Below are 24450 nucleotides of genomic sequence, written 5' to 3'. Positions count from 1 at the left end.
GGGAAATAAATGACAAATTAATCTTTATTGGAACAAAATGACTGGGCTGAAATTTTATTCCTGAGTGTAAAGTTCTGATAAGGACCCTAAAGCTATTTTTTTCCCCATGTGATATATTTTAGGTCTTCATTAAGTGTGTTAGTCTAGTATATCTTTACATTTAGATGTATGTTTGAACTTCTGTAAAATCCCAGTGAATGCAATTAAGTAAGAATGATTCTTGGAAACTTTCCAATTCTAGGACTTGATGATAAATGTGGCTGGAAAGGAAGAAATGTCTAGTGTTCTTTGACCTTGTAGGGAAGAAGATGCTATTCTCTTAAGAACTGATAAACTATTCAGAAAGCCCTTGCTAGGCTTAAAACATTACCTAAGGAAAAGCACATCAAAATTTCAAGTCAAGTATTCTGGTCAAACCTACATGATACAATGAGAAAGACTAACCAACTGAATGGTATTTTCTATTCAGAAATTAGTAGCAAAGAAGTTACTTGAGAAAAATCTCCCTGGGAAATCGCTGGTATCTTCTTATGTAAGGATAGGCTCTCTCTCTCTCTCTCTTTTTTTTTTTTTGATAAATTATCATAATGTGGTATATTTTTGTTTTTCTGTGTGAACCATGGAATTCCTAGGAAGTAATCTACAGTGTACATAAATGTAAATTCTATATAACCGGAAGACGCCCATGGAGAAAATGGATAGACAGTCGAATGAAATAAAATATATCCTCAAGTAAGAATGCAGCTTTTGCCCTGTCTTGTCAAACTGGATGACAGAAGAATTTCAGGTCCCTATGAATAGTAAAAAGTGTTCCTTTATATTGTGGACTTGCGTTTCTAAGGTAAGACTAACAGTAAATAGTGGAAATCAGGTTTTGCAATTGTGTGAAAAGCTTTACCATATAAAAATTAAGATCACTTTGAGATAATGCAAGAACTATTTCAAAGTCTAGTTGTATCACTTAGAGTGACCTTGGGAAAATTTATCCGATGTTCGGAGCCTCAGTTTGTTCAACTGTGAAATGAGGTTTACAGTTCCTCTTACTGTAATATGAAATGTGATTCATTAAATTGTGAGTGTTTGGAATCTACTGTAGCGTTGTGAGCAGTGGTGTGATTAGATCAGAATCAGATTTAAAATGGATCATTTGAGCTGCCTCAGGAGAACAAACTGATGGAAGTCAGAACATAAAGGGAAGACAGTGGGCCAGAGAAGTGGTGGGTGGAGGGAAATGTTCAAGTTTGTGATATATTTTAAAGAGGATTAATAAGATTTATTAGAGGTATCAATATATGATACAAGAGCAAGAATGGCACAGAGGGTATGGTGATATTTCTTGTCTGAGCAATTACATGGAAGGTGGTACCGTTAAGAATTGTGGAACACTATGTTTACAGTGAAAAATTAAAAATTTAGTTTCATAACAACTGAACTGATATCCCATTTGGAGATGTTCATAGTTGAGATGTTGTGCATATGAAGTTTAAAAATTAAGAGACAGACAACTCTGGAATGCTTTGAATGAATTTCTTGTTCAGGAAAGGTGACATATCTGACCAATGATCCTAAGAAAGAGGTCTTATGAGGGAAGAGACAATTGAGGTCAGTGACCTTCCATTCCTAGTTTAATTTACTCACTTTTGATATGTCGATTACCTTGAAGGTCAAATATTTCACTTTTGTGACTTTATAAATTGTATACTTTTTCATGGAATTTCCTTGCCCTCTTGTCCTTGCACTTTTCCTTTAAAATTCAAGAAGTATGCTTCCTTTGGGAAGCTTTCTTTGATTGTTTTGGTTGATATTTTCCTATCTCTGGCCTTTGCATTGTGTGACTTTTTTTATAATTACACTTATTACATTGATAATTATTATATATACTATTACTGATTGTTGGAAACCATGGCCTATTCAACTTGAGAATCTTAATGTCCATTACACATGTGACACAAACAGGTGCTCCTTCTACAGTCTTTTAATTGAATTGGTCAATAAAAGCGTGAATTAATAATACATGTAAAGGTTTCCCCAATGTTTTGTAGATCACCTGCTTCTAATATGAGAAGTCAGCTCCTATCCAGACTAGATGGAACCAAGAAACAACGTAACTTACTTTGTCCTCTTGGGCCTCACACAGGATCCTAAGGAACAGAAGGTCCTTTGTGTTATGTTCTTGCTCTTCTATATTTTGACAGTGGTGGGCAACTTGCTCATTGTGTTGACGATAGCTCTCAGTAAGACCCTGGGCTCACCTATGTACTTGTTTCTTGCTAACCTATCATTTATGGATGTCACTTATTCCTCTTGCATTTCCCCCAGATTGATTTCAACCTTGTTCTTTGGGGAAAATACCATATCCTTCCATTCTTGTATGACACAGCTATTTACGGAGCACCTTTTTGGTGGATCAGAGGTCTTTCTTCTGCTGGTGATGGCCTATGACCGCTATGTGGCCATCTGTAAGCCTTTGCATTATTTGGTTATCATGAGGCAATGGGTGTGTGTTGTGCTGCTGGTGGTATCCTGGGTTGGAGGTTTTCTGCATTCAGTAATTCAAGTTAGCACCATTTATGGGCTCCCATTTTGTGGTCCCAATGTCATTGATCATTTTTCCTGTGACATGTACCCCTTACTAGAATTGGTCTGTACTAGCACCCAAGTCATTGGGCTGTTAGTTGTAGCCAATGGAGGGATGATCTGCACTATTGTGTTTGTGCTCTTGCTCATCTCTTATGGTGTCATCTTGCACTCTCTAAAGAACCTTAGTCCAGAGGGGGAAGCGGAAAGCCCTCCAGACCTGTGGCTCCCACATCACTGTGGTGGTCTTTTTCTTTGTTCCATGTATTTTCATGTATGTAAGACCTGCTAAGACCTTCCCCATTGACAAATCCCTGAGTGTGTTTTTTACAGTCATAACCCCAATGCTGAACCCGTTGATCTACACTTTGCGAAATTCTGAGATGACAAATGCTATGAAGAAGCTCTGGAGGAGAAATGTCACATGAAGTAGTAAATCAGTGCCTCATCCATCATGAAGGAAGTAATTTAACATCAGGGCCAATCTCCTCAAATGTTAAAGTCCATTTTACTGTAAATGCATTTCTAGTCAGAGTCAATAAGTAATGTGCAAAGAAATAGTCAATGAAATATTATAGAGTTACACTAAATCATAATTGCTGCATTTGCTTTTGTTAGTTTTAGTCTCATTCTTATTTTTATTTCTGGTCAGTTTCTCCTCTTGTATTTTCATTTCTGTCCTTGTTAAAATATTTGTTGCTATATAGACTACCTTCTCTTTAATTTGTTTTCATATTAATTTTTTTGTGTAACATTTTACTTTTTAGAATATATTTGAAAGTATAGTAGATAATAATAAATATTAAATATAGAATCCTTACAAAGTGGAAATGGTGTGGAATGAACATCCTACTTGTCCCTCGCCAGAGTCTCCCTGTTCTTCTATTAGTATCATTATATAAAGTTTGTTATTGTTTCTAAGACTGTTCAATTAATAATCTTTGGTAATAAAATCATTTTCATATATGTGTTTGTGTCTTTGTGTCTGTGTATAACTTTCATATTTACTAGTCAGCCTTCTAAACATCTTTCTATACCAATACACAGATACAACTCATTCTTAGGTTCCTTGTACTGCCCAAAACTTCTTTATAAAGATATGGTAAAATTAGTGTTTCCAATCTTCATCATGTTTTTTTTAAAATATTTTTCTATGATAAATAGCTCTGCAGTGCAGTCTTTTTGAAATTTTCTAAATATGAGCTTTTAACAGTGGAATTGTTCAATTGGTACATGTATTTAAAATTTTCAGTGTTCACAGTAATTGTCCAAATGCCATCCATGGGCTTATACCATACTGTGCTACTTTCCTCAGTTTATACAAATACCCATTTGTGCACATTCTCAATAACCAGTGCTTGATGAATATTTATGATATTTGAGCATCTGATTGTTAAAGAAATTGTATTCCATTTGTTTGATTGAAATTTAACAAATATAATTTAATTTGATTTACAGGTTTAAAATTATTGTCTTTTGTGCATGATCTTTTATTGACTTTTACCTGTTTTGTTTGATTGTTGATCTTTTTCATATGAATTTTTATGATTTCATCATACACTAAAGAAGTTATTATCCCTTTTCATCTTTGTATATGTATTATTTTTCCAACCAACAAGTTTGGATGTTTTTATATTATGCAAAATATTTTTGGCCATTTAGAAATATTTTTACATATACATAATTAAATCTATTAATTTTTTGACTTTCTAATCTTGCTTAGAAAGTCTTCCTTATTTCAATGTTAACAAAATATTCTTCCACATGTTTCCAACATTTGTTTAATTGTTTCGTGGTTTTACATTTTATGTTGAATTTTGGATCCATCTACACTTTGATATAAAGATTAATTAGGGATTAAATTTTATTTATTTTTCTGGGTGGGCATTTATAGAGATGTGTACTTATTTTTCCCCATTGCTTTGATATCTTAAGTTTGTATTAAAAAATATTGCATATGCTTGGATCCAATTCAGACCTCTGTTATTTTCCACTTTTTAAAATATTTGTATGCCATTTAAGACATATTGTAATTGCACTTAATTTATGGGACATTTTCATGTCCAATAATTTCTTACCAGAAATATATCTATTGTTTTGTATTTATGTTTTAAAATCTTTTAATAGGCTACTCTAGTAAAAACTATGTTTAGTTAATATTTACAGTATGATTTGAATTAGTAAGAGCTAATATCTTTAGAGAATTGAGAATTCTTATCCAAAAACTGGGTAAGTCTTTTCACCTAACAAGCTTTCTTTGGTGTTCATATAGACCTAGTAGGTTTCTTTGTAAATTTAGTCTTTTTGAGTAAATTTATTTTATGCTGTTTTGCCAATAGAATCTTACCTTCTATTGTATTTTCCAGATGTCTTTTGTTTCAGTGTATAAAATCTGTCCTTTTTCACTTTTAAATAAGATATAATTTTCACAGTGCATCATTCATCCTTTTAAGTCTAAGTTCTCCAAGTTTTGACAAATACATACTATTATGTATTTGTGGTTATGTAACCACTGTTACAACAGATATACAAATGTTTTATCATCAAAAATAATTCCCCATGCATCTTTGTAGTCCCCTTTTATTCTAGCTTCTAGGAGTTGGCAAATTCTGGTCCATAATTCTATCTTTTCCAGAATTTTTTATAAATTGAATCCTCAGGATAAAGTTTTTTTCTTCTAGCTTTATTGAGATATAGTTGACTAATTGAAATTGCATATACTTAAGATGTGACATATGATAATTTGATACATGTATTCATTGTGAAGTGGTTAACACAATCAACCTAATGAACACATCTATTATCTCACATAATCTTTTTCTTTTTTAATGGTAAGATCACTTAAAATGTACTTTTAGCATATTTCAAGTAAACAATACAGGATTATTAACTAGAGCCACCATGCTGTATATTGGATCCTCAAAACTTACTCATATTATAACTGAAAGTTTGTAGTTTTTGAACATTTCCCCCAACCCCTAGTTGGCAATCATCATTCTCTTCACTGCTTCTATATATATAACTTTTTTTTTTTTTTAGCTTCCACATATAAATGAGATCATATAGTATTTCCTTTTCTGTATCTGGCTTATTTCATTTAATGTCCACCAGGTTCATCCATATCTCAAAAAACAGAATTTCCTTTGTTTTTGTGGTTGAATAATATTCCATTACTTATATATGTCCCATTTTTTTTGTCCATTCATCCATCAGTAGACAGATTGTTTTTCTATTTTGGCTATTGTGAATAACACTTCAATGAACACGAGGATTCAGATATCTCTTCAAGATACTTATATCATTTCCTTTGTATACATACCTAGATGTATGGTTGCTGTATGATAGGAGAGTACTCCTTTTAACTATTTCAGGAATTTCCATACTGTTTTTCATAGTGGTTACACCAGTTTACATTCTGTCCAACAGTGTAGAAGGGTTTCACCTTTTCTATGTCCTCACCAACATGCTGCTTTTATCAGGGTATTCATTTCATTCATGAGGGTTCTGACCTCATGATCTAATCAACTTCCAAAGGCACACATAATACCATTACATTGGACACTAGGATTTGAAAATATGAATTTTGGGGAATGCAAAGATTCAAACAATAACTCAGGTCTAATTTCATTCTTTTACTTATTGATATTCAGTTTTCTTAGCACAACAAAGTGACTTTCCTTTCTCCGTAGTTTATTCTTGGCCCCCTTTTCAAAGATAAATTGACCACATATACATAGAATTATTTCTGAAATTTCTTTTTTTTTTTAATTAACTTTTATTGGTGTTCAATTTACCAACATACAGAAAAACACCCAGTGCTCATCCCGTCAAGTGTCCACCTCGATTCCATTGGTCTGCATACCTCTTTTTATTTTTATTTTTTCATACCTCTTTTTATGTCAGTAATACCCTTTTGATTACACTAATTTTGTAATGTATTTTGTGATGTCTCTAGCTTTGCTCTTTTTCAAGATCATTTTGGCTGTTTGGGGTCTTTCATGGTTTCATATGAATTTTATGATTTTTTTTTTCAATTTCTGTGAGAAATGCCTTTGGAGTTTTGATAGGGATTGTATTGAATCTGTAGATTACTTTGGATAGTATGGAAATTTTAGCATATATTCTTTCAATCCATGAATATAGGATATCTTTCCTTTTGTCTGTATATTTAATTTCCTTCAATAGTGTCATATTATTTTAAGGGTGCAAATCTTTCATTTCCTTAGTTAAATTTAATCTCAAATATTTTATTCTTTTTGATGGTATTGTAAATGAGATTATTTTCTTAATTTCTTTTTTTGGGTAGTTTACTGTTAGTATGTATAAATGCAACTGGTTTTGCATGTTGATTTTGTATGTTGCAAGTTTGTTGAGTTTGTTTATTAATTTTAACAGTTTTTGGTGGAGATGTTGGGGTTTTTTTAAATAAAGATAGTGTCCAAAATGTAGTATCTTAAATCTGGCTTCTCCTACTATAATGCATTTGAAATTTATGCATATTGTGTTTAACAATAGTTCATTTATTTTTATTGCTGAGTACTATTCCATCCTATGGTTATATGAGAATTTGTTAATCCCTTCAATTTTTTTCATTATTTCATCTCATCAGGCACCTTCCTTCATGCTCATCACCCAGTTACCCTATTCTTCCACCCACCTCACCTTCTGCAAACCTTAGTTTGTTTCCCAGAGTTAGGTGTCCCTCATGATTTGTCTTCCTCTCTGATTTTTCCCTACTCAGTTTCCCCCCATTCCCTTATGGTCCCTTTCACTATTTCTTCTATTCCACATATGAGTGAAACCATATGATGATTGTCCTCTGATTGACTTATTTCACTCAGCATCATAACCTCCAGTTCCACCCATGTTGAAGCAAATGGTGGATATCTGTCTATTCTGATGGCAGATTAATATTCCATTGTATATATAAACCACATATTCTTTATCCATTCATCTGTTGAAGGACATCATGGCTCCATCCAGTTTGGCTATTGTGGACATTACTGCTGTGAAAATTGGGATGCAGGTGTCCCGGTGTTTCATTACTTCTATCATTGGGGTAAATACCAGTGTAATGGCTGGGTTGTAGTGTAGCCCTATTTTTAACTTCTTGAGGAACTTCCACACTTATTTTCCAGAGTGGCTGCACCAGTTCACATTCCCACCAACAGTGCAAGAGGGCTCTCCTTTCTTCACATCCTCTCCAACATTTGTTGTTTCCTATCTTGTTAATTTTACCCATTCTCACTGGTGTGAAGTGGTATTTTATTGTGTTTTTGATTTGCATTTCCCTGATGACAAGTGATGTGGAACATCTTTTCATGTCCTTGTTGGCTAAGTGTAAGTCTTCTTTGGAGAAATGTCTGTTTATGTCCTCTGCCCATTTCATGATTGGATTATTTGTTTTTTTGGTGTTGAGTTTGATATGCTCTTTATAGATCTTGGATACTAGCCCTTTATCTGATACATCATTTGCGAATATCTTCTCCCATTCTGTGGGTTGTCTTTTAGTTTTGTTGATTGTTTCCTTCACTGTGTAGACTTTTTATCTTGATGAAGTCCCAATAGTTCATTTTTGCTTTTGTTTCCCTTGCCTTCATAGATGTATCTTGCAAGAAGTTGTTGTGGCCAAGTTCAAAAATGGTGTTGCCTGTGTTCTCCTCTAGTATTCTGATGGATTCTTGTCTCACATTTAGATCTTTCAACCATTTTGAGTTTATCTTTGTGCCTGGTGTAAGAGAATTGTCTAGTTTCATTCTTCTGTATGTGGATGTCCAATTTTCCCAGCACCATTTATTGAAGAGACTGTCCTTTTCCCAGTGGATAGCCTTTCCTGCTTTGTCGAATATTAGTTGACCATAGAGTTGAGGGCCCATTTCCGGATTCTCTATTCTGTTCTATTGATCTATGTGCCTATTTTTGTGCCACTGCTATACTGTCTTGATGATTACAGCTTTGTAATACAACTTGAAATCAATCATTGTGATGCCCCCAGCTTTGACTTTCTTTTTCAACCTTCCTCTGGCTATTTGAGATCTTTTCTGATTCCATACAAATTTTAGGCTTATTTGTTCCAGCTTTATGAATAAAGCCCATGGTATTTTGGTAAAGATTGCATTAGTGTAAATTGCCCTGGGTAGCATAGACATTTTCACAATATTTATTCTTTTAATTCATGAGCATGGAATATTTTTCCATTTCTTTGTGTCTCAATTTCTTCCATAAATGTTCAGCCATTTTTAGAGTACAGATCCTTTACCTTTTGGTTAGGTTTTTCCTAGATATCCTATGGTTTTGGGTAAAATGTAAATGTATCCCTTCTTTAATTAAGAGTTATTTTGATTGTTCCCAGATATTCAGAATTATGAGTGCAACTACTATAAATATTCATGTATAAATTTTTGCATGAATGTAAGTTCCCATTTAAATTAGATAAAATCCTAGGAGCAGAAGAGATGGGTTTTATGATAGATGCATGATTTCATAAAACATTATTAAACTGTTTTCCAAGGTGCAGCATATTACTAGCAATGAATGACATTTCTAGGTTTTCTCTATCTCTGTCAGAACTTGGTATTGTCAAGTTTTTAATTTTGTCCTTTGAATAAGTCAGTAATGATTACTTTTTTTAAAAAAGATTTTATTATTTATTCATGAGAGACAGAGACACAGGCAGAGGGAGGAGAAACAGGCTCCATGCAAGGAGCCCTACGTGGGACTCGATCTGGGAATCCGGGATCAGGCCCTGAGCTAAAGGCAGATGCTCAACCGCTGAGCCACCCAGGTGTCCCAATAATGATATGATTTGGCTTTAATTTGCATTTCCTGGGATCCCTGGGTGGCGCAAAGGTTTAGCGTCTGCCTTTGGCCCAGGGCGCGATCCTGGAGACTCAGGATCGAATCCCACGTCGGGCTCCCGGTGCATGGAGCCTGCTTCTCCCTCTGCCTGTGTCCCTGCCTCTCCCTCTCTCTGTGTGACTATAATAAATAAATAAAAATTAATTTGCATTTCCTGAATAGCTAATGATGCTGGAGAATTTTCATGTGCTTTTTTGCCATTTATGTATCCTCTCTGGTGAAATGTCTGTTCAGTTCCTTTGACCATTGTATACTGACTTGTTTATTATTATGGAAAGTTGAAAGTTCTTTATTTATTTTGAAAACAAGCTCTTTATCGGATGTATAGTTTGCAAATGTTTTCTCACAGTCTACGTCTCATCTTTTCATTTTCTTAAGATATCCTCTAAAGAGCAGAATTTCTGTGTTAAAGAGTCAAATTTATTATTATTTTAATTGATCATGCTTTTTTTTTTTTTTGTCATACCTGGGAAATCTTTGCCTAATTCAAGGTCACAAAGATCTCCTGATGTTCTCACTGAGAAGTTTTGTAGTTTTATTTTATTTTATTTTATTTTATTTATTTTATTTTATTATTTTATTTTATTTTATTTTATTTTATTTTAAGATTTTATTTATTTACTCATGAGAGACACAGAGAATTGGGGGGGGGGGGCAGGCAGAAACACAGGCAGAGGGAGAAGCAGGCTCCATGCAGGCAGCCTGATGTGGGACTCGATCCCGGGATTCCAGGATCACACCCTGGGCTGAGGCAGGTGCTAAACTGCTGAGCCACCCAGGGATCCCCAGTTTTGTAGTTTTTAGGTCTAACATTTAGCTATTTGAGACATTTTGTATTAACTTTTATTTATGGCTTGAAGCATTGATTAAAATTCATGTTTTGCAAATAGATATCATTTTATTTCAGCACCATTTGTTGAAAAGATGACCATTTCTATATTGAATTGCCTCTACACATTTATTGTAAGTCATATAATAAGGGTCTGTCTCTAGTCCATTCATTTTCATTGATCTACATATGTACCCTTTCTCCAATACTTTATATTAAGTTTATTTTTTTATTTTTATTGTTTTGTTATTTTTTATTGGAGTTTAATTTGCCAACATATAGTATAACACCCAGTGCTCATCCCATCAAGTGCCTCCCTCAATGCCCATCATCCAGTCACCCCAACACCCCACCCACTTCCCTTTCCACTACCCCTTGTTCATTTCCCAGAGTTAGGAGTCTCACATGTTCTGTCACCCTCTCTGATTTTTTCCACTCATTCTCTCTTTTCCCCTATATTCCCTTTTCACTATTTTTTATATTCCCCATATGAGTGAAACCATATAATGTTTGTCCTTCTCCGACTGACTTACTTCATCCAGCATAACACCCTCCAGTTCTATTGACATCAAAGCAAATGGTGGGTATTCATTGTTTCTAATGGCTGATGTATATTAAGTTTAGAAAGCAAGTAGTTTAAGTTCTTGAACTTGTTCTTTTCAAAATTAATTTTGGCTATTATAGTTATTTTATCTTTCTATATAAATTTTTGAATCAATGTATTCTTACACACACACAAAAACTTAGTGGGATTTTGTTGAGAATTTCATGGAACCTACAGATTCAATCATTTTGAGATTTGAGACGTTAGCAGTAATGAGCCTTCTAATTCCTGACTATGGTATATCTCTCCACATGTTTTGTTTTCCTTTGACATTTTTCATCAGTATTTTTTAGTTTAAGCATATTATAGCATATATTACTGCATTTTATGCCTAAGGAGTTCATGATTTTTATAGTTAGTTTAAATGGTACATTAAAAATTTCATTTTCAAGTTGTTTTTGTTAGTTTGTAGATATAAGATTAATTTTTTGACCATGTATGTACCGTATGACCTTACTAACCCACAAATTAATTCTAGTAGCTGTTTTTGTAGATTCTTTGGGATTTCTCAGGTATGAAACTATTTTGTTTGTGAATAGAGAGGTTTTAATAGATTGGTCTGATTATTCTTGTGATGCTCTTATTTCATTTTGGCATAATGGTTATGCTAGGTGCATAAAATGAGTCAGGATGTATTTTAATTTTCCTTCATCCTTGAACACGTTTATGTAAGATTGGTACTATGTTTTGATTAATTTTTATATAGGATCATTGAAAAAGCTATATGGGACTGAAATTTTGTGTTGGAAAAGGAAAGATTTTTTTTTGAAAGAGGAAAGATTTTAAAGAATTAATTTATTTAACAGTATTAGACTATTCTAGTTTAAAAATATTATTAGTTTTTAAAATAATCTCTATACCCAACACGGGGCTCAAATTCACGACCCTGAGATCAATACTCATGTGCTCCACCACTGAGCCACCAAGCACCCTAAATTATTCCAGTTTTTAACTATTGTTCTGTGCGTCTTTAGAGAGTTGTATCTTTTATAACAGAGCTCCACTTTCTTAGATGGCATGTATGCTGCTATGGATTCATTTATGATGTTCTTTTATTATCATTTTCAGATAAGTAGACTGGAGTAATGGTACTCTCTTCATTCTTGATTCTCATCCTTTGTACTTTCTCTTAGCATTTCTTAATCCATTTTGCTAGGAACTTATCAGTTTTATGAATCTTTGAAAGAATCACTTCCTGGATTTATATATTTTCTCTATTCTATTTTGTATTCTAATTCTTAGTCAATTAATTTTTCTTTCCATGAGTTTTGTCTTTTTTTACTATTTCAATTCTACAATGTTCTCTGGCTAAATTTTGCTTTTCCTTTTATTAGGTTCTTAGGATGGAGGTTTACTTTATTTGTAATACCTCTTTTCCTAATACTTCTATTTAAAGCTATACATTTCTTTCTAAGCACTCCTTTAACTACATCCCGTATGCATATACACACATAGACACACACACACACACACACACACACACACACACACTGTTTCATTATTTTTATGTTGAAACTTTATTTTAAAAACTATTCACTGGTATTTCTTCTTTAATCCATGGTAATTAAATTTATGTTGTTAATTTGTAAATAATTGGGAAACATTGTTTCCCATTGTTATATTTATGTTGAACTTAATTATATATATTCTGTATAATTTAAGTCCTTTGAAATGCATTGCACTTGTTTTCTGGCCCAGCCCCGTGTCTATTTTGGTGAATGTTTCCTGAGCACTCTGAGATAAGTGGAATTTTCCCAAGTCTTTTCTCTGTCCCCACTCCCATTTTAACATAGGTTCTTACAACTTGCCTGTGTGCCCCTATGTGACAAACTCAAGACTCTTCCCTTAGGGGAGCAGATTGCTTTACCTACATTTGAGACAAGTTTCAAATGGCTTGTTCTGAAATTTGTTTTATGGTCTTCTGGAAGTCAATTCAGGTGTCTTCGTGCAAAGACATAGATTAAGCCTAACTGAACCAGCTTTGAATATTTTGAAATTCATGCTTTAAAGAAGAGAGTTTTTTTTTTTAAAAAACATATTTTATTTCTGTCCATGCTGGACATTTCTCTTTTGGTGATTCACTCTCAAGTTGGTCTTTTGTGATTTCCCTTAAGAGGACAAGTTTCTCAAATTTTGTTGTACATGGCAATTTTCCTGGTGTCATCTCTGGAGATGTAGGTCTACTCTCAAAATTATGATGAAGGTCCCAGTGAATTTAATTAGGGAAGACACTCTTGGAGATGTACCAGTTGAATGACTCAACAATATGTGTTGTATTTCAAATACAGATAAAGTCTTTACAGACTCTTGTCTTGACCTCAGAGAGTATTTGGATCAGTGTTCAACGACTATCTTGTGCAGAAATTGAAATGAAGGACTCAACACAATGAAGTATGTTTATGAAATTATTCCCTATACAGGGAATCCTAAGATTAACTATGCTTTGTAAAGACAGACCAGTATAATTTATTGAGAATTGACTGTTGTAAAGGCTGTTTTACTATTTGACTTATATTAACATTAAAAATACACGACACAATCTTTATTTAAACAATTCAGAATTTTCTCTCCCACAAAGTTGCCTTTTTTTTTAACCTCAAAGTGCTGATTTAACATTTGTTTGTTATTAGGGCAAATTCTACCAACAATGAAGATTTTGGATCTCTGTTCAGAGTCAAGATTTAGACTTGTTTAGGTTATAGGACTTTTGTATTCATTTTGAAAAAAAAAAAGAAAAATCTGAACAATTTAAAGGAAACCTTTTTTTAAAAGACTGAAATGAGCGAGACTTTCTGTAAGCATGGAGAGCATTGTTCACATGGAAACTGTTTAAGCTTTAATGATGGTGCCTGTGTTTTCTTGCTGCGTGTTCATGCAGACAGATGGCATCAGTGTACAAAAGAAAAGAGAGAAGGGACTACAACCCAGAGCTTGTATTGAATGCTTGTCTCAGTATTCAGGTAATCCAGGAAGTGAAATTAGATGTAAGATTTCAAAGTAGGCTCTACATTTTACCTTTTGGTGGTGTGGGAATTCACAGTCTTTTAAAAGTTCTGCTGCGTGGTTCTGAGAATCAGCCACGTTTGGGATTCTTTACAGTAACCAGAATACATGGGCATTGCTCAGTTCTGTAGTATTCTTTTTGGCTATTTTCATATACAAAGACCCAGAATAAATTTACTTTCTCTAATGTCAAGTTTTTAGAAACTAGTTTCTGGTTTAGGGATATTTTAATGGGCAGATACTTCTATGCCTAATGGTGGTTTCAATTGGTATGTTTTCTGAGCATTGTTTGCGATCTGTGAAAGTTTTAAGGATGGCATATCGTCCACAGAACTTGAATGAGTGATTTTGAAGAATCCAAATTCACACTTTCATAATGAGGCTGTTACTTCATTTCCTATGTTTCTGTTCACAGGTGAGTTTCAGCATCATAGCATATGTGTGGTGGCCATCCTTTAGTTGCTTGTTTATATGACTCACTCATGTTGTCATTGGTTTGGTTGTCTTTTATTTAATTGCTTAGATATCTGTGTCTATCTTGATATTAGCTCTGTGTATGTTCCCTAAAATGTAAATGTTTTCTTCCATCTAATTTATTGATGATATGGTATCTTTTTTGACTCAAGGTATTCCAATATTATAAATATATGAATTTCATTTATTAGATAAGAGAATTCTATAACTTGGAATGTCATCTCTTTTATTACCTGGGAAGCAAATATAAGTCTTGCTTTAATTTTTCATTAAAACAATGCATTAAAATTTTTTATAAGAATAATTTGCTTTATGTACAATTTTACTAGCTTCCAGGTGGAAAGCTGGTTGTGGCACCCCATTTATTTGTTAATGTGTCCTTTTCTCAGGATGTCTTTAATAACTTTTCTCTCCCTTAACCTGCAAGATTGGTGAGGGTAGGGAACATGTTTTAATCAAGCCTTGTATTGTAATGTCTCAAAGTCCCGGGACGTAAGAAATGACAATGCCTACGTGTTGAATGAATAAACAGATTGTGTTAAGATTTCAGGAAGTTACCACGAATAGTTATATTTATAGCTAATTTTGTCTGAACTCTGAAATAAGGACATGCAAAAGAACATATGGAACACAGGAACAATGTGACTGAGTTTGTCCTCTTGGGGCTCACCCAGAGCATCCAAGGTCAGAAAATATTATTTGTTGTGTTCTTGCTCATCTACATCGTGACAATGGTGGGCAACCTACTCATTGTGGTAACTGTGGTGGTCAGCCCAAGCCTGGATGCCCCTATGTACTTCTTTCTTGGTTACTTATCATTTATGGATGCTGTGTATTCTACTACAGTTACTCCAAATATGATTATAGACTTACTCTATGAGAAGAAAACCATTTCCTTCCAAGCTTGCATGTCCCAGCTCTTTATAGGGCACTTATTTGGTGGTGCTGAGATTTTACTCCTGGTGGTCATGGCCTATGACCGCTATGTGGCCATCTGCAAACCCTTGCATTATTTGACAATCATGAATCAACGAGTGTGTGTTCTGTTGCTGTTGTTGGCTTGGTTTGGAGGGTTTTTACATGCTGTAGTTCAACTTCTCTTTGTTTACAACCTTCCTTTCTGTGGTCCCAATGTCATTGACCACTTCATCTGTGACATGTACCCATTACTAAAACTTGCCTGCACTGACACTTATGTTATTGGCCTCACCGTGGTTGCTAATGATGGGGCAATCTGTGTCGTCATTTTTACGGTCTTACTCATCTCCTATGGGGTTATTCTCCACTCCCTGAAGAATCATAGTCAGGAAGGGAGGCGCAAAGCCTTATCCACCTGTGGCTCCCACATTACAGTTGTGGTCCTCTTCTTTGTCCCCTGCATTTTTATGTATGTGAGACCTCCTTCTACCTTACCCATTGATAAATCATTGACTGTGTTTTACACAGTTATTACCCCTATGTTAAATCCCCTAATCTATACTCTGAGAAATGGAGAGATGAAAAATGCCATGAAAAAGTTGTGGGCCAGAAGAAGAAAATGAAGCAGAAGAGAAACGTGTCGCCTCTTTTCAATGAAGAGTTGCTCCCTCCAGGAAAGGATTATTTTTTTGTAGTAAATTTCCCCTCAGGTTTAATAAACTTGTACATGATGAAAAGCATTGAAGATGTAAGTATTTCCAATATTCAAAATAAACTTTTAAGATTTTCATAAATTCTTAGGAAAATAGATGTTTAGCTTTTAGGTATAAAATGTATCTGTTGAAACTGTGTTTTATGTGACTTATACTATAGTTAATACTGTGCTTTTTTTCATTAGAGTACAATTTCACATTTTTCTCTCTCTCACAATTGTTCTTTTCAGAATTAATAGTGCTCCTTATATATTTCAGAGAAGGAAATTAATAAGTGGGGCATAATAACCTGGTTCACTCCTCCCATACAAAGACAATCCATATTAATACTTGAAGTATATTTCTTATTTTTGTATCTGCAAAATATTTAAGTCTATAATTTTGTTTATATTGCTTAGAATATGAGATTGAAAAGAAATGCTGCTTCTAAGTTATAATATTAATTATAAAGAAGTGAAGTATAGAAAAATATCTGAACAAAAGACGTAGATATAGTAAGTAAGATTTACTTACTTTTTTGAGTGCAGAATCCTATTGTCCTTCAAGTAGGTTAGCTTTGTTTCAAGTTATATTTTCATTGGATGATCCATTGATCTTGCCCAATAATTTAGAATGTCTGATAATATCTCTGCCATTTTTTAGTATCCTCATTTCTTCTTTTACTTACAGTGTTTCATAGCCTTCTTTAGGGAACTAGGCTCCTCATATGTTGAAATACCATAATCCATAATTCATGAGCTTTATATATCCAATATAGAACCTGACATTAGATATTTTTGATATCATTGATAAGAATCATGCTGACAATATGGCATGCCATTCTTACCTCTGCTTTTAATGGAATGCATATTATTAGGTAATAAAGAAGTCATCACATATATTGATTTCTTTAACAGGGACCTCTTTCATAGGCCTCCCTCTTTCTGAATGAGGCTTGAAAGAAGATACTAAGTCTCCGAAATGGTAGGAAACAAATAGTAAAGAAATGCATGGTTCCACCTTCTTTATTCAGTCTGGAATCACGAAGTGCTAGGGATAAGGGGAACAGAGGGTTTTCATTGGTAAATCGCACTGTATGAGAAACTTTATATCCCGATTTTTATCCTAATTATTATTACATGGAAATTTCTTATGTCATCTCAAAGTTTTCCCAAACATACACTTTCATTAAATAATAGTAAACATTTGATTTTTATCAAGGATTATATGATAAAAGTTGTATATGTTTGGATGTTTCTATAGAGTGAATATCTGTTTTCCCCCAAATTCATGAGTTAAACTCTATATCATATGTGGTATTTGGAGATGGAGTGTTTGGGAGATGATTAGGTGATGAAAGTAGAACTCTCCTGAGTAGAACTAATGTCTCTTTAAAAAAGAAATCTCACAACCTTACTTGATTTTTCTGCCATGTGAGGATGCAGTGCAAAGACAGTTGTGGATGAACTAGGAAGTAGGTTCTCACCAGATGTGGAGTCTGCAAGTCTTGATCTTGGACTTCTCAGACCCCAGAGCTGTGAGAAATAAGTGATTGTTGTTGAAGCTAATCAGTCTGTTGTATTCCGTTATAGCAGCCCAAATGATTGGACATTTCGTTAATTTCCAAATTTGTATAGTTATTTCAAGTGATAAGATAAAAATCCTGTTTAATTGTCTATGTTCATTGGTCTGTAAGTTCCCTTAAGTCAGGGAAAGTTACTTAATTGTCTTTGTACTCTGTAATTGCACACATCTGACATAGAATCCATGCCATAAACTTTGTCAGTTAGTTATATTCTTGATCTATTGGATAATTTTTACTGATTAATTTTAACGAACTTTTTCTACATTAAATATGTATATTTCTTACAGTAGTCTTCTTTGATATTTGCTCAAAATCTTTACCTTGTTTATGTTGTAATCATTTTCTATAATGATGACACCACATTCTTTCTATCATATCATCTTGGAAAAATTTTTACTTTAATTTAGTGAATTTATAAATTTTAACATGTTTTTATAAAATAAAAATAACTTTAAAAAGTTTTCTTTTAAAATGATCTAGGACTTTTTATTTCTATTCATAATTTTTACAAGATTTTATTTATTTATTCATGAGAGACACACACAGAGAGAGAAAGAGGCAGAGATGTAGGCAGAGGGAGAAGCAGGCTCTATGCAGAGATCCCCATGTGGGATTAGATCCTGGGACTCCTGGATCACACACCAAGCCAAAAGCAGACACTCAACCATTAAGCCACCCAGGCAACTGACCTAAGATTTATTTTTGTTTGTGATGAAGACATATCTAAGCCTATCTTCCTCAAACAGGAAAAATCATATGCCAAGGTTATTAGTAATTTTGGTAATAATTTAAAATTTTTCTATTTAATATGTTAAATTTTATACACCTAGTGTGTTTGATTTGAGCCCGAAATCCCCTGCTCTTCGGCCTCTTCTTCTGCCTCCTCTTCCTTCTTTTCCTTTGGCGTCTTTCCCTACCACTAACATTCTATGTCAGTGCTGAAGGATTTTAATGTTCATTTACCTTGTAGGGATAATCTCCCTTAGTCAGCCTTTTCAATTTTCTTGCAATTTCTAAATAATTATTTTTATTGATACATCTAAGATTATTTTGTGAAGTTTGAAGTCTTTCCATAAAACTATATTTAGAGTTTCATAACCTGCCACATTGATTTTTAGGAAAATGGCATGTTTTCATATCTTGTTTTTCCATCCAGAATGAGACATGTATTGTGAATGCTTGATCAATGTCTCAGTAAAAATTTTTAATTATCTCCATAGAATGAACATAAATCTTGCCTTTTGGCTTTGTTAATTAAAAATGAGCTTGGCTTATTTATATTTGATTCACATTTTCAATTAGCTGACCAGAAAGGGCTCAGTATCTTTTGCTAGCATGATTCTTAAAGGCATGGATGTATGTTTGTATGTAAATGTACATAGGCCTGCATTTGACAATACACAAGTATGTATTCAACCACAGAGATCTATATCTAACCTCATGTAGCTCTGTATTACCACATATAGGCACATATTCAATGATCAGTAGGTCTGTATCCAACTTCACATAAGTGTCTATATGGGAAGACACAGAGGTCTGTATCTGACAACACATGGGTGAGTACCTGACTACCCATATGAATGCATATGTGTATGTATGTGTACTTGATATGATCACACACAGGCCTGTATCTGTCTAGACACAGGGCTATATCTTGCCATACCCAGGTCTGTATCTGCCTGCATGTGAATTTTGGGAGGACTTGACTGAACAATTCTTCTGTCCCATGTGGCATAGACTGAGGTCCCTCTCTGGTATTCAGCTAATTGCTGGGCTATTAGGAAGTGTGTAAGATGAGTTTAGTCATATGAATGGTGCCTTGTCAGGGGAGACTAGAATGACTAGTCTCTTCTGGCTCCTTCTCCTTCTTCAAGTGAGTTTTTCAGACTTGCAAAATGGCAGTTCAGGACTTCCAGAGGGAAGACACAAAACAATTATGCCAGTTAAGATGTCATCCCATCCTGATATGAACTTGAAATTCAGGATCTCAAGTTTTAAATCCAGACTGCTATTGTACCAAAAGAAAAGACAACCTATGAAATGGGGAAAATATTTGCATGTCAGATGCCTCAAAAGGGTTTAATATCCAAGATGGATGAGGAATGTATACAACTACATAGCAAATGGGAATAATAACAAAAAATGATTTAAAAAGGAGCAATGGACCTGAACAGATATTTTCCAAAGTAGACATTAAAATGGCCAATAGGAGCATGAAAAGGTGCTCAACATTAGTAATTATTAGGGAAATGCAAATCAAAGCCACGATGAGATATTGCCTCATACCTTCTAGGATGAAGGTATAAAAAATTAAGAGATAATATGTGTTAGAGAGGATGGAGAATAAAGGGATCCCTAGCTTCTTCTTGTTGGATATATAAACTTTTTAAGCCCCTATGGAAAACAGTGTGGATTTTCCTCAACTAAATGAAGGAGAACTATCATATGATCCAGAAATGCCACTTCTGTGAATATATCCAAGAATATGAAATCAGAATCTTGAGGAGATATGTGCACTCCCATGTTGGTGGCTGTATTTTTCACAATAGCCAATACATGGAAACAATCTAAGCATCGATCAGTGGATGAACAGAAAAAGAAAGTGTGGTATATATACACAAGAGAATATTATTCAGTTATAAAATGACAATGATCCTGATTTTGCAACAGCATGAGAGACTTTTAGGGCATTATGCTAAGTGAGAGACTTTGAGGGCATTATGTTAGACAAAGACAGACAAATGCTTTTATTTTTGTGTGGATTAAAAAAAACTCAGTTTACAGAAGCCAAGACAATGGTGGTTGCCAGGGCCTGGGAGGTGAGAGAGATAGGGAGATGTTTTTCAAAAGGTACAGATTCTAGTTGCGAGATGAATAAGTTCTCGGGAGCTAACATACAGCAGGGTGTAGTACTTAACAGCAATGTATTATATAGGAATAGTCACTAAGAGAGTGAATCTTAAATATTCTCATTCCACATAAAAATTCTAATTGTGAGGTGATATATGTATGTTAATTAACCTGATTGTGAGAATCATTTTGCAATATATGGATATATCAGATCATCATCTTGTACACCTTAAACTTATGCAATGTTATATATTGTATCTTATTAAGCTGGTAAAACATAAATAAATTAATTTAAAAAATTTGAGGGACGCCTTGGTGGCTCAGCAGTTGAGGATCTGCCCTGGGCTCAGGGCATTATCCTGGGTCCAGGGACTGAGTCCCCATTGGACTCCCTCCAAGGAGCCTGCTTCTGCCTCTGCCTATGTGTCTGCCTTTCTCTCTCTGTGTCTCTCATGAATAAATAAATAAAATCTTTTTAAAAAGAAAATTATATTTTAAGAACTGAGAAAGTCTATGTACTAGAAACATGCTGTTTCTTCTATATATCTTATACATTTGAAGGTGTAAAATATAACCAAACAGATACTTCTATCTAAAAGGGAATGCTGTGTTGGTTTTTTTTTTCTGCAATTTTCTTAAAAATTTTGCTGACTTTCTATATGTTTTAATTTAAGTTTATACAAGGGCCATACCCAGAGATATTTTGAGACTAACTCTTCTCAGATTAGGGCTGGAAACCTGTGTTCCATTGGATAATACCCTTAATCTTCTTAGGCATATTTTTTTCATAGTTAAGAGACTTTATGAGACACACCTGAAATCTTCCTGAAGTCTCCACTAGGGTCTTACCTATACCACTTTGAGTTGATATTTATTTTGGTGACATTTCTTAATTGAGAGCTTTTTGCTTCTTGGCGAGTCTGGGGATGAGAACCAGTATTATACTTGGACCAAGCAGGTCTTGGCTTCCTTCATGTTGCTCCCAAATTCTGCTTGAGAACTTAATAGTTACTCTTTTAACTCACCTCTTTTTTTTCATCTTCAACATATCATACACTGCTGAGGAAACAGCTAGCACTTTCTGTGTTCTTCTTGGAAATCACAGTTAAATCCACCTGTTCATGGGACATTTCCTGTTTTCCATATTACTACCGGTGAGGGATAGCTGGATTCTTCTAACAGTTGGTAACATGAATCACCTTTTCTTCGGCTTCCAAGCACAATTTCTCCTGTCTTTTAAGGCTTTAATAACAGACACTTCAATGCCTTTTCAGTTCCCATCCACTCCTGATGCCAAAGCCAATACCATATGCTTTACATTTTTCTTATGAAAGAAAACTTCCACTTTTTGCTCTGGTTATCTTTTCATACATGGCATATGACTCCAAAATTTTGTGACCTAAAACAACAGCCATTTTAATTTATCTCAAAATTTTGTTGGCTGGAAATCCAGGCAGAGTTTGCTGAGTGTTTTTTCTGCTTCGTGAGACTAGAACCGAAGTCATTTTGTTATTTAACTGATAAGTGAGGGATCTACTGGATTCAGGCTGTGGAATGTTTTATTCAACATGCTGAATGGGAAAAATATGCAGACAAGAATACTTTATCAAGCAAGGCTGTCAATCAGATAGAAGGGGTGAAAGAGTTTCCAGGACAAACAAAAACTAAGGAAGTTCACAACCAGTAAACTGGCCCTGCCAGAAATATTAAAGGAGACTCTTTCAGTGGGAATTAGAGACCAAAAGCAACAAACACTTGAAAGGAACAGAGAAAATCACCAGAAACACTACCTTAAGGGTAGTATAATGGCCCTAAATTCATATCTATCAATAATCACTCCACATGAAGTAAATGCTCCAATAAAAAAAAAACACATACACACACAGGATATCAGAATGGATAAAAACAAGACCTAACTATATGGTGCCTAAAGGAGAGTCATTTTAGACCTAAAGACACTTGTAAATTGAAAATGAGAGGATGGAGTACTACTTATCATGCTAATGGATGTCAAAGAGAGCCCGAGGATCCATAATTCTAACAGGCAAAGTAGATTTTAAACCGACGTCTATAAGAAGAGATGATGAACGGCACTATATCCTAATAAAGAGGTCTATCCAACAAGAATACCTAACAGTTATACATATTTATGCCCACATCTCAGGACACTCAAATACATAAATCAACTAATAAGAGAAAGAAGCTCATGGATAGCAATACAATAGTAATAGGGGACTTTAACACTCCACTTACAGCAATGTACAGATAATCTAAACAAAAAATCAACAAGAAAACAATGACTTTGAATGACACACTGGACCAGATAGATTTAACAGATATATTCAGAACATTTCATCCTAAAGCACCAGACTACACATTTCTTTCTTTTTATTAGAGTTCGATTTGCCAACATATAGTATAACACGAGTGCTCATCCCATCAAGTACCCCCCTCAGTGCCTATCACCAAGTCACCCCCATCCCCCTGCCCACCTCCCCTTCCAATACCTCTTGTTCATATCATAGAGTTAGGAGTCTCTCATATACTTTTGCCTTCTCTGATATTTCCCACTCATTTTCTCTCCTTTCCCCTATAATTCCTTTCATTATTTTTTATATCCCAGTATGAGTGAAACCATATAATGATTGTCCTTCTCCGATTGACTCACTTCACTCAGCATAACACCCTCCAGTTCCATCCACGTCGAAGCAAATGGTGGGTATTCATCGTTTCTAATGGCTGAGTAATATTCCATTGCATACATATACCACATCTTCTTTATCCATTCATCTTTCAATGGACACTGAGGCTCCTTCCACAGTTTGGCTACTGTGGACATTGCTGGTATAAACATTGGAGTGCAGGTGTCTCAGTTTTTTACTGCGTCTGTATCTTTGGGGTATATCCCCAGAAGTGCAATTGCTGGGTCATAGGGCAGTTCTATTTTTAACTCTTTGAGGAACCTCCACACAGTTTCCCAGAGTGGCTGCACCAGTTCACATTCCACCAACAGTGCAAGAGGGTTCCCCTTTCTCCACATCCTCTCCAACATTTGTTGTTTCCTGCCTTGTTAATTTTCCCCATTCTCACTGGTGTGAGGTGGTATCTCATTGTGGTTTTGATTTGTATTTCCCTGATGGCCAGGGATGCAGAGCATTTTCTCATGTGCTTGTTGGCCATGTCTATGTCTTCCCCTGTGAGATTTCTGTTCATGTATTTTGTCCATTTCATGATTGGATTGTTTGTTTCTTTGCTGGTGAGTTTAATAATGCTTTATAGATCGTGGATACTAGCTCTTTATCTGATATGTCATTTGCAAATATCTTCTCCCATCCTGTAGGTTGTCTTTTAGTTTTGTTGACTGTTTCTCTTGCTGTGCAGAAGCTTTTTATCTTGATGAAGTCCCAATAATTCATTTTTGCTTTTGTTTCCCTTGCCTTCATAGATGTATCTGGCAAGAAGTTGCTGTGGCCGAGTTCAAAAAGGGTGTTACCTGTGTTGTCCTCTAGGATTTTGATGGATTCTTGTCTCACACTTAGATCTTTCATCCATTTTGAGTTTATCTTTGTGTATGGTATAAGAGAATGGTCTAGTTTCATTCTTCTGCACGTGGCTGTCCAGTTTTCCCAGCACCATTTATTGAAGAGACTGTCCTTTTTCCAATGGAGATAGTCTTTTCTGCTTTGTTGAATATGAGTTAACCATAGAGTTGAGGCCCATTGCCTGCATTGTCTATTCTGTTTCATTGATCTATGTGTCTGTTTGTGTGCCAGCACCACATTTTCTTGATGATCACAGCTTTGTAGCACAACTTGAAACTGGCAGTGTAATGCTACTTGCTCTGGTTTTCTTTTTCAGTATTCCCCTGGCAATTCGGGGTCTTTTCTGATTCCAGACAAATCTTAAAATTATTTATTCCAACTCTCTGAAAAAGTCCATGGTATTTTGGTAGGGATTGCATTGATGTGTAAATTGCCCTGGGTAGCATTGACATTTTCACAATATTAATTCTTCCAATCCATGAGCATCGAATATTTTTCTACCTCTTTGTGTCTTCCTC

The 24450-nt window shown here is 34.6% G+C and overlaps 1 protein-coding gene and 1 pseudogene across 1 annotated transcript; both read left to right on the top strand.

Annotated features, from left to right (window-relative positions):
• The first annotated feature begins 724 nt into the window (after nt 1–724).
• Nucleotides 725–3005, top strand: LOC121501324 (annotated as a pseudogene).
• Nucleotides 3006–14962: 11957 nt separating this feature from the next.
• LOC121501326 (olfactory receptor 4A15-like) lies at nt 14963–15886 on the top strand. The gene has a single exon (XM_041773283.1). It carries the CDS (start codon nt 14969–14971, stop codon nt 15884–15886), a length of 918 nt encoding a protein of 305 aa, XP_041629217.1. The 5' UTR covers nt 14963–14968.
• Nucleotides 15887–24450: the final 8564 nt, after the last annotated feature.

Source organism: Vulpes lagopus, chromosome 11 (genome assembly GCF_018345385.1).
Source record: "Vulpes lagopus strain Blue_001 chromosome 11, ASM1834538v1, whole genome shotgun sequence".
Taxonomy (NCBI): domain Eukaryota; kingdom Metazoa; phylum Chordata; class Mammalia; order Carnivora; family Canidae; genus Vulpes; species Vulpes lagopus.
Note: the sequence above shows the minus strand (reverse complement) of the source record. Positions and strands in the feature narration are given on the sequence as shown.

Coding starts and splice junctions, on each gene's coding strand:
- LOC121501326 (XM_041773283.1), top strand. CDS start 14,969: ATGGAACACAGGAACAATGTGACTGAGTTTGTCCTCTTGGGGCTCACC.